At 39.6% G+C, this 11,725-nt stretch overlaps 1 protein-coding gene across 1 annotated transcript; it reads right to left on the reverse strand.

The window, feature by feature from the left end:
• Positions 1–7,122: 7,122 nt before the first annotated feature.
• On the reverse strand, positions 7,123–8,082 carry LOC141842861 (uncharacterized). Its single transcript, XM_074730850.1, has 3 exons — positions 7,811–8,082; positions 7,609–7,750; positions 7,123–7,542 (listed from the first exon to the last, which is right to left on the reverse strand). Exons 1-3 carry the CDS (start codon positions 8,080–8,082, stop codon positions 7,123–7,125), a joined length of 834 nt encoding a protein of 277 aa, XP_074586951.1.
• Positions 8,083–11,725: the final 3,643 nt, after the last annotated feature.

The raw sequence follows: 11,725 nt of genomic DNA on the forward strand, positions 1-11,725 counted from the left end.
GAGATCCAGATCGCCAACACAGTCCCCCGCAACGGTGTCAAAAACTTGATTTGAACCGCAAGTATACGGTTGTCGTCAAGTAATAAAAAGATATCGAAACACAGGGACTGTGTATTAACTATAGTGATGTCACTGAGATAGTTATCAAGACTCAAAGGGAAACGGATTGATTGAGGATTTGGTTTGTATGGTAGAGAGGAAGATTGACTTGGGATTTATGGATGAGATGGATAAGTCTAGGATTTCAGATTCATATCAATGCTAGGTGAAGTCCCTAATTCATGTTTGTTCCTTTACTCTCAATATTTACCACCTTGTAGGGATTCTAACCAAATACCAATTCGACCTCGTTAGGCTTTGTTGGCATTTGACCTTGAAGTCCTATGTGGTGGCCCTCTAGTAAAGGTGACGCCAGAAAGTCCGGTTAAAGGCATTCCTCCTGTCACTAGGCGCCCCGGTCATATGATCCAACGCCATACCCTCTGTCACCAAGTACCTTGTTAAGGAGCTTGTCCTAGTGGACATCAACCATTAGATATCCCTTATGGGGGTTTACCACTATGTAGGAATCACTTCGGAAAGTCCGGTTAAAGGCATTCCTCCTGTCATGAGGCACCCCGACCATACGATCCTAGGATCTCCCTACACAGTAATCTACCCCTCATAATCATGCATATGCACTCACACAAACATTTCATCAAACACATTCAAGGCACATAATACATGAAACAAATGTAAACACTTCATTGAATAGGGAATATGACATAAACTAGTTCATACATCACCATCATTACATAATTGTTCATCCTATATCCTAAACTCAAGGATCTACTCCATTACAAGAAGATTACAAGAAGAATACATAAAAATAGTCATCCACAAGAAATGGGAAGACTAATCTGTGAAGCGTGGACATCCTCTTGAAGATCTCTCGCTCCGGTGTAGGATAGATTGGTGGAGATGAAGTGTTTAGGGCCTCCTCAAGACTGGGGAGACGCCTTCCCCTAAGCCTAGATCTAGGGTTTTAGAGAATGTATTGCATAACACCAAGGTGTTAATTGATAATATAAGTTCCATAAATCTGACCAAAACCCCAGTGCACCACTCTAGAATAAAACATATAGAGGTCAAACATCATTTTATTAGAGACCATGCCACTAAAGGAGAAATTGTACTCGACTATGTTGAGTCCAAATCTAACTTAATAGACATATTTACTAAACCTCTATTAGAATCCGAATTTAGTACAATTAGAAAATAATTAGGACTATGCTTGGTAGACTAAGGGAAAACTTTAAAATTTTCAAAAACTCATATTTTCTAATCTATTATTACTTAATTTTTTTAAAACATTTTAAAAAGTTTATTTTTTTCTCTTTGAAAAACTTATTTTTAATTTTTTAATTTCAAAATAAATGAAAGAAATATTTTAACCTAAGACTAGAATTCTCTCCTAGAAAGCATGAACCTATAAATCTAGGTTAAGCATCTCACAAAGCATACTAGCTAACTTGTTTGTGTATTGTAAAACTTAGAACGATGTGAGATGCATAGGATTCTAGCCTAAGTTTCAGATGCTTATATTTATGCATCGAACCAAAACTTGGACTATAAACACAGATGATGAATCAAGTTAAGTGTTCCTAAGCATAAGCTAAATGGAATGATACACTTAAACTTAACTAAATAGGTCAAGCTACTATTTCTTAATAGTTAGTTGAAACCTAAGTTGAACACGTACCCCACAAATAAAATATTTTTTCTAAGTATTTTCTTTATAGATACATGCTTGGACTCAAATCTAGACTTATTTTTTTTTTTTTTTATTCTGGTAAATGAGGAGAGATATAGAGATTTCAAGTTTAAGTTTAAATTTTTTAAAAGACTTTTCAAGTTCAAGTTCTTAAAAGACTTATGATTTTAAATTTTTTTTTAAAACTTATGATTTTGAACTTATGTTTTCAAAATTCAAAAGTCTTCTTGAAAAGTTTAAAATTATCAATAAATTATGATTTCAAAGTTTATCAAGTTCAAATATTTTTCAAAAATACTTGTAAATGACTTGAATGGTTTTGTATCAATTTGATCAAAACTAAACCATGTCAAGTTTAGAGGAAGAGTATAAAAGGTTTCAAAATATTATTTATTTTTTCAAGTATAAATTCAGGGGGAGTCCTGAAAAGTAGGGGAAGATATATCATGCTACATCATTGCATAACTATTACATGCATGAATTTTATAAACATTTTCCTAAGCATGAATTAAATGACTTCATTTTCAAAAATATTTTTTTAACTTGAAACTCAGGTTGTCGTAATCAAAAAGGAAGAGATTGTTGGTGCAGGAAGCACCAGATGATCGGACCTTGATTTTGATGATGACACAAGGTTCAAGTTAAGTGTGTGGTGTGTACTGATGTGTTCATCTAAGTGTACAGGGAGCACAGGAAAGTCTTAGTTGAGACTAGGCAATGAAAGTCCTAGTGGAAACAAGGCAAAGAAAAGCTCTGGTCTGGGGGACTAAGTAGAAGTCTTAGCTGATCAAGTGCACTAGGTAAAAGTCCAGGCAAATCAAGTGGACCAGATCCATGGCAGAAGTCTAGGCAGGTCAGGTGGACCAAATGCATGGCAGGAAGTCCAGACAGGTCAGGTGGACCAGTTGTTTGGCGGGAAGTCTAGGCAGATCAGGTGGACTAGTTGTCTAACAGCAAATCCTACGGGGCCAAGGATTGAGACTAAGCAAAAAGTCTAACAAGTCTGGAAGACTTATTGACAAATAGGTAAATTCTCCCGAGTGGAGTGGGTAAGGGCGCGTTTCCAGTCTTGAAATAGTAGGCATCGGTCTAACCCAGAATTTCACGAGAAATCCGAAGTTAAGACCATAAATAGTTCAAAAATTGATTACTCCTTCATGTTACTTTTCCTTTGTACTAACTTGTAATGCAAGAATGGAGGGATGAGAACTTTGATTCCGAACGCCCTTATCTGAAATCTAGGCGATCGGAGTCTAGGAGCTCGGATTTGGTCCAGGCGACCAGACGTCAGCGGAACTAGGCCAATGGAGCATTAAGGTGGCAAAGTCCCAGTGGTCGAGACACCTCATGTCACGTCCCGGGAGGCCATCCAAAAAATTTCGGCAGCATCTCGCCTGTAACAATGACATTTCCTAAATACATACAAAGATACACAGCTACATGTGGCCGAAAATAGAACTACACTTCCAATAAACACACATATACACACATAGATGCAAGATAAGGCCTACACAGCCACACAACAACAATCATATACATGAAATGCCAAATCTACAACAACATATAGAAAAATCTATGTAGTGTAACATCGTAAATCCGATAAAGCGAATAATTACAAATACAAATCCAACACAACTACAGTCCATGTCCACACCACAAGTCCCAAATTGAATACAACTATAACCATACCAACCAAAGACCCCCCCTAATGTGAGACAGCAACAGTCAATCGAAACTCCAAGCTCCAAGTAACCTATCTACTACCTGGGGAGAAAATAAAGTAACTCCAGGGTCTGGGTAGTGAGCATTAGATACTCAGTGGGTACAAAAAAGTAGTGCATGTAAGATAATCAGAATGTATAGCAAGGATATACCAGCCAGGTAAACATGTATAGACGGAATAAATAATCATCAACAGGTAAAAGATACGATCTTTTTATTACTTGGCGATATTCCGTGCACTTGCGGAAGCACATCATGCCTCCCAGGCACGGCCAACAGCAGGGACTCTTCTGATGAGAAACACGGTCGTGCCTTGTGGGCACGGCCAACAGCAGTGGTCTTCTCTGACCGTTGGAGGCACGACCGTGCCTGAGAGGCACGGCCAAGACTTGGCAATCTTCTGTTATGAAGCACGGCCGTGTCTAGTAGACACGGCCCTGTCTGCTGCTGAAGGGGGATGATGGCACGGCCGTGCCTGTGAGGCACGGCCAGGGCTTGTTGATGTTCTGCTTGTAGGCACGCCCGTGCCTTGTGAAGCATAGCCAGGAAACTGATTAGACACGGTCGTGCCTATGAGGCACGGCCCTGTCTTGCCTTGTATTCAATAGTTGTTCCGATTTGCCCGATTTTGCTCCATTTCCATCCTGAAACAAGTAAAAACGAGAGCAGATCTTCGAACTAGGAAATGTAAGATATATGCCTAAATGCAAGGATTAGGGATGCAATACACACAAGATATAACAATAAAATCAGAAAGATGTGCTAATAAAGTGTAAATACGAATATAAACCCTATGCACATCAAGATATCAGCAGGTAATATGAACCAAGGTAATAGATCATGATATATCAACTGATACAATAAAAGAAAAATCATACTGTGCAACAGGTATAGGAATCATAGCATGTAATCATGTATGAAATGTCACGCAGCGCAACAATCATAGCAACCAAGTGCAACAGCCACAATCATATGAATAAAGTAAACTATGTAATAATCCTACCAACAAATGCATGTAATATGCATCAACCAACGCAATCAAATACAAGTCATTGTCTACACTCGCCACCCTCAATCACTCCCTCAGGTAGTGAACTGAGGCGCCAAATAGGACATATTACAAGTCTCTGTCTGTACTCGCCACCATCAGTACTCGCCACCATCAGTCACCCCGTAGGGCAGTGAACTGAGGCGCCAAATAGGACATACTGCACAAACTCCAACAACTGACCACAAAAAATAAGTGGGGAGTAGCAATGTTGCAGGAGGGCAATATAGACAGTCCAAGAACAGCCAACAATGCTGTCATCAACCCTACAACTAGTATATGGATGTATGATGATAATCCCAACATGTAATAGCTAAAATTAATTAGCATGCACAATCAGAATCAACAAAGGTCAATATATGTCCATGATACCATAGTTAAGACTATTCTAACCATTGATAGATCAAATATAAATCATACAACATGTATCAAGCAACGAGTCATACGAGTATCAACAGAATGAATGATACAGATAACAAGAGTATCAAACATGGTAACAATAGATCATCACAAGGTCAACAGCAGGTATCAAACAATGATTTTCAAAAGTATCAACTAGATACTATCTCAAACAGCATGGATATCAACAAGATAAATAATATAGTAACAACAAATCATGCACTAGGAAGAGAATCCTGTATTAACCAAGTAGCAGGGTACTCACCTGATCAGATGATCGTCAACAATAAAACCCCCCAGAAAATAATCAGACTCCGTGTAATAGGATCAATCAAATCAAGGTCCTATAATAACGACAACACAACATTTATTACAACGATACTGTAGCAATTACAGTATTAAATTCTATAGTTTAATCCCACTCATCAAATTAAACCTAACCCATGATTAATGATCAACTTAATCCAAGCATTAACTCTAACCATCAAATTAAATTAACCCAACATTAACTAATCCTCAACCTCACAACCCAAATCAACTTAGATTCAACATCAATCATCTAATAGTGTCATCAATAACCCATTTCCACATCAACTCCTCCCTACCGAGATTCAACATCCAACAAGATCAACATTCCACCAAAATGGTTAATCAAATTCTAAGAACAAACTTACCTCCAATCCGTTCCAATCAAGCCCTAGAACCAGCTCTGATTTCAGATCTGAGCCCACTTCTTCTTTAACAGCTGAAATCCAAAAAACTCATTTCAATCACAGCAACACGCTATGAGGAGGAAAACCAATCAGCAATATTCGGCACCATCAATGAACCCTAAATCCAACCTAAATCAAAACCCATAACACTTACCTTAGATTGACCCTATAGAGTCCTAATCAAGCTTCGGTTCTTCTTCTCCTTGCTGCCGCCAATCCACAAATCTCACCGATCCAATTACAAGTCAACAAAAGTCCTGAAATCCAAGAGGAACTTATATCTAAGCTCCGATTCAACCTAACAACAAACAGAGCATGTTATAGATGAATGGATCGGCGGAAACTTACCGATGGAACCTCAATCCTGCACGGAGAGATGATGCTCTTCTTCCTCAACGGAGAGGTGCACCTTAGCCCCAAGCTACTGCAAGACAATCCCGATCATCGGCCACTAGTACAGAGACCTTCAAAGACATGCGACAACGCCAAGATTCCTCTCCTCCGTCACCGGCAGCTGCCCAAAGTTCAAATGCAAATTACCTGAACCCTAGCGTCCGAGGCGCCGCACAAACCCGACTGCAGACGAGAAACGCTGGCACAAACCCGACTGCAGATCCCGATGGGTTTTGGAAGGGAAGTGGTATGAATAACTCCCGATCACGATCAACGAAAAGGAGGAGAAGCAAAGGGAGGCGCGACTTTAACAAGTCGAATGGTTTTGTTCCGCAACTGTCACGAGAGTAGTAGCGATTGGGAATGTGAACAGTGCCAATCCCTTTTAATTAGTGTTAATGGGTTTGGTTTAATGAAGATCCAATAACCCAAATCCAATAACCCCTTAAAGCACTAATAACCCTTTAATACCCTTAGATTAGTTAGTGATTAATTTAAATTAAATTCCTAAATAATCTCTCGATTAAATCCCAACATTAAAGTTAATTTTTATTTATGAATAATCTTCAGAGCGAAGATAATAGCGAGAAGATTAGTCCTTTTCGTGATCCTTCAACTGACGAGAAGCGTAGGCAACCACTCGATCACGCTTCAAGATGTTACAATTAAATTCCTAAATAATTTTCAGTATTTTACAGTATCAAGTTACACAATTTAATTATAGGTATTCGTTTATCTATCAAAGTATCAGTAAATATATTATCCCCGGCCCACTATGCCTCCTCTTGTATGATGGCATACACTCGACCAACCTCCATGCTGGACGGCTATGCAGCTGGCTGAGGAATAGATTATCCCTTTTACGTAGGAATCTGACTTTGAGGTACAGAAGTCGGCTGCTGAACATAGTAAGGAGGTACACCGTAAGTATGCGCTACTGGTGGTTGCTGCTGCACCGAAGTCGCCTCATAACAGATCTCTGGCTGTAACTCTGATGGTAATACTATATATTCTCTTCCCTGAATCTGATACATCTGTCTTGTAGCAGGTAGAGATCTCTATTGTTGAGGTGATCTGTATCTCGTTGGTACCCTCTATTGTCTCGGCTTTATAGATCGTCCTCTAGAAGCAGAAGCACCCGTGCGCTCCAGCTGAGCTCTCCGAGGCCAGTCACTCATCATGTGACCAGGTTGTTTACAATAATAGCAAACAACCCGATCTGATGGACAATCTACCATCCGATGACTATCAAATCCACAGCGATAACACTTCTTCTCCGAAATCTCCTTCCTCTGATAACCACTTGAAGATCCAGCAGGTCGTTTCCCTTTCTGTAGTCTGGAAGAATCCCATGTACCAAATCCCTGAGCTGGCCTCTTCTGACTAGAACTCCGTGAATTCTGCCCCTTTGACTTTTCTGCATCCCTTTCCTGAGTCACTTGTCGTTGGGTCGTCTCAATAACCAGAGCTCGGTCTAGTGCCTCTCTGTATGTGGTGACTATGCAACTAGACATCTTCAGCCGAATGTATGCAGCCAATCCCTAAATATACTGATGCATCTGATTACGGTCCTGAGCTACCATCAGTGAACAGAACTCTGAATGTTTCGTAAACTCTGAATGGTACTCAGTAACTGAACAATCACCCTGCTTAAGCTTTAGAAATTCCTGACGCTGAGTCATACAGAATGCCTCTGAAAAGTACTCCATCTCAAAAGCCTCTCTAAAAGATGACCACAATAAACTCTGATCTCCGAGTACTGTCGTCTAAGTCTTCCACCACGTGACAGCCTGATCACGAAGGTGGAATATAGCCAATTCAACTTGCTCTGCCTCAGTGCAAATGATATACGTGAAAGTATCAGTCACGTTCTCTAACCAAGAACGTGCTAGCCATGGGTCAGATCCCCCACGGAATAAAGTCATCCGATCCTTTACTGACTTAGCCAGTGCTAGAATCTGGCTCCTATCCCCAGTCCTACTAGCTGTCACCGGTATCAGATCTGGCAAAGGTATCTCCGAACAATCCATAATCGACTCAAAAACCTCCGGCATGACTGGGGTAACGGGTCGTCTCGCTGGTCGACCACGTCCATGATTTTCAGGGGTCATAATATCACCTAGTACATATACAATTACTATAAATTCCTAGAAATAGTATAAATGTACTAGAAATTTACTTACAACTCCTTGGAGAATTCGTGCCGCTGTTTGTCCATCTCACAACTTGTATCATGCAACCAAATTTGACACCCCCGACACAACGACGAACTCGAAAATTAGACCTAAATCCTAAAACTAAATGCTTAACCTAATATGCTCTAATACCAAACAATTGGTATTATTATAAACCTACCAATGCGATGATAACTCTCAAAAACTACAAACACAACGATAAATCCGATGATAAATCCGACGGACACCGAAAAATTGACTCAAATACAATGGAAAATCTAGAGAAATGAACCTACGCTCTGATACCACTAAATTGTCACGTCCCGGAAGGCCATTCAAAAAATTTTGGCAGCATCTCCCCTGTAACAATGACCTTTCCTAAATACATACAAAGATACACAGCCACATGCGGCCGGAAAGAGGACTACACGTCCAATAAACACAGACACAAACACAGATGCAAGATAAGGCCTACATGGCCATACAACAACTATCATATGCATGAAATGCCAAATCTGCAACAACATATAGAAAAATCTACGTAGAGTAACATTGTAAATCCGATAAAGTGAATAATCACAAATACAAATCCAACACAACTACAGTCCATGTCCACACCACAAGTCCCAAAATGGAATACAACTATAACCATATTAACCAAAGACCCCCCCCCCCCCCGATGTAAGACAGCAACAGTCGACCGAAACTCCAAGCTCCAAGTAACATATCTGGTACCTGGGGAGAAAATAAAGTAACCCTAGGGTCTGGGTAGTGAGCATTAGATACTCAGTGGGTACAGAAAATAGTGCATGTAAGATAATTAGAATGTATAGCAAGGATATACCAGTCAAGTAAACATGTATAGATGGAATAAATGATCATCAATATGTAAAAGATATCAGCAAGTAATATGAACCAAGGTAATAGATCATGGTATATCAACTGATACAATAAAGGAAAAATCATACTGTGCAACAGGTATAGGAATCTTAGCATGTAATCATGTATGAAATGTCACGCAGTGCAACAATCATAGCAATCAAGTGCAACAGCCACAATCATATGAATAAAATAAACTATGTAATAATCCTACCAATAAATGCATGTAATATGCATCAACCAACGCAATTAAATACAAGTCACTACCTGCACTCGCCACCCCCAGTCACTCCCTTAGGCAGTGAACTGAGGCGCCAAACAGGACATACTACAAGTCTTTGTCTGCACTCGTCACCCTCAGTCACCCCCTAAGGCAGTGAACTGAGGTGCCAAACAGGACATACTGCACAAACTCCAACAACTGACCACTAAAAATAAGTGGGGAGTAGCAGTGTTGCAGGAGGGTAATATAGTCAGTCCAAGAACAGCCAACAATGTTGTCATCAACCCTACAACTAGTATATGGATGTATGATGATCATCCCAACATGTAATAGCTAAAATTAATTAGTATTGTCACGCCTTGGGAGATGACTATCCGAGAAATTTCGGCAACATCTTCCCTGTAACAATTCACTTTCCCTGAATACAATATAACATAAGGCCTCCATGGCCACAATAAGGCCTACACGGCCACAATCCCCACATGACAACATATGTAATAGAAACTAAACTATGTGAATAAGGTCCACAACCAGTAAATAAAGTATGCGCCACAAAACCCAACATGTCTAAGAACATTCATACGACATAAAACAAGTTCTGACACAAATACTAGAAAACCATATCAAAAACTAAAATGGTCGAGGTCAACTCGATGAGGGACTAGCAGCACGGCTCTCCAGACAGACGTCAACCTAAAAAGGATAAAATCAATGGGGTGAGTTTAAAGAACTCAGCGGATATCTAACAGATATGTATAATAAGCTATCTAGTAGTAATAATCATACATGTACAGTAAGAAATACAGAATATTGAAATACTGTAAAAGTTGTACATACCAGAATCATCTACCTCGATACAATCGCACAAACCAAATTCATAAAGCCTCCTGTATGTGCATGTCAAACATATGCAGCAACCAAATGCAGTAAGCAATAATAAATGCAATCCATGCAGTATGCACATGATGCAATGACATGGTCACCCCTGACACCAGTCAGCCACCGTCACAGACAATCGTGAGGTCGAGTGGGTAGGGCTAGGACAACTGTGCACTCTGCCGTCACTGCTCCTGCGTGACCGAGTGGACAGGATGCTGTCGGAGTACACCTATCCTCCTACCCCAAGTATATGGGGGAGCAATGCTCTCATCTCCTCGTCACAATGTGAAGGAGGGATCCCTGTAATGCTACCACGCTGCGTCACCACTACCCCTGAGCGGTCGAGCGGAGCCCTGACAGAGCAACTGCACACACCCTCCTAATGTACCACTAACTCATGAGTGGTAATGTGTGCAGATCATGTAACTGGCGACGGGCTCAGACTACAGAGGAGCCGATGATCGCCAGCATGCAATCATGCAAGGATGATGCATGACACTAATGTGTGTAATAACGACCAATCAATGCCAGTAAAGAAACAGTATATCACTATATCTGTTGAACATATTTTATGTGGCAAGTATCAAGAAGGTATATAAACCTAAACAAGTAGCAGATAAAGATGATCACAACATATGCTAAATAGTGACATAATATGGCAGATATAAAGCATATAAAATTACTACTACTAGTCATAGCAAAATCATTCACATCAATAGACATATCTAAAGAGATAAGTCGAGATACCCGCCTTCAGAAAGTAGTCCATGTCAGAAGACAACCTCCGTGTATAACAGGATCAACGTACTAAGGTCCTGCAAAATTAAATAACCATCTTCCACTTAGCTCTAGGAGAAAGTACCACAAGGCGAGTTGGCTGTTATGTTTTACTTTATCAATTATGGCTTGAAACCAAACATGGACAGGAACCCACCTCAAGCATCCAATTTGATGATGACATGTTGCTGCTAATGGCTAACAACCCAAATGCTTCATTATTCTATTCATTTTGTAATATAATTATACATCTAGTTTCTTATAGTTTCTCAGGGCAATCATAATCTTTTATAGGATTACTGTTAATTTCCTCTTCTTTATATTTTATTCCTATTAATCATTTTTGTAGTAAATAAATTTTAAGCAGCAACGAACAATGATGATTAACAATAAGATAAACTAAGGATAAATAATGTGAAGGCATATACCGAGCAACAAGCATAAATATAAACCTGTAGATAATTTTCTAACCACAACAAATCCTCCTGTTCGTTAGACATCAAGCAGTCCCCAATGTATTTTAAGGGTGGTCTTTATGTGCCATTAAATCTTGTTTAATTCATATAGTGGACCTCTTTTGTCTACAGAAAAGTGAATGGAGAGAAAGAAATTTGCTTTATGTTTCTTCTATTATAAATGTTGCCAACCTTATTGAGAAGCATCTGGTTATAAAGTGTCCAACTTATATGTACTTAAGTGCAGTATGAATGTCATGTGAACTTACCCCTTGAGAGAATGGTTAGAGATATCCAAATTCCTTTATAC

Source organism: Curcuma longa, chromosome 12 (genome assembly GCF_044706935.1).
Source record: "Curcuma longa cultivar G26 ecotype Majalengka, Jawa Barat chromosome 12, ITB_CL_G26_1.1, whole genome shotgun sequence".
Classification (NCBI taxonomy): Eukaryota; Viridiplantae; Streptophyta; class Magnoliopsida; order Zingiberales; family Zingiberaceae; genus Curcuma; species Curcuma longa.

What these genes read in the sequence shown, in the direction of transcription:
- LOC141842861 (XM_074730850.1), bottom strand. Translation starts at nt 8,082, where the DNA reads ATGCCGGAGGTTTTTGAGTCGATTATGGATTGTTCGGAGATACCTTTG. An exon ending in CTTCGTGATCAGGCTGTCAC is followed by an intron (nt 7,751 to 7,810) that starts GTGGTGGAAGAC and finishes GTCATCTTTTAG; the next exon opens with AGAGGCTTTTGAGATGGAGT. An exon ending in CAGAGTTCTGTTCACTGATG is followed by an intron (nt 7,543 to 7,608) that starts GTAGCTCAGGAC and finishes ATTCGGCTGAAG; the next exon opens with ATGTCTAGTTGCATAGTCAC.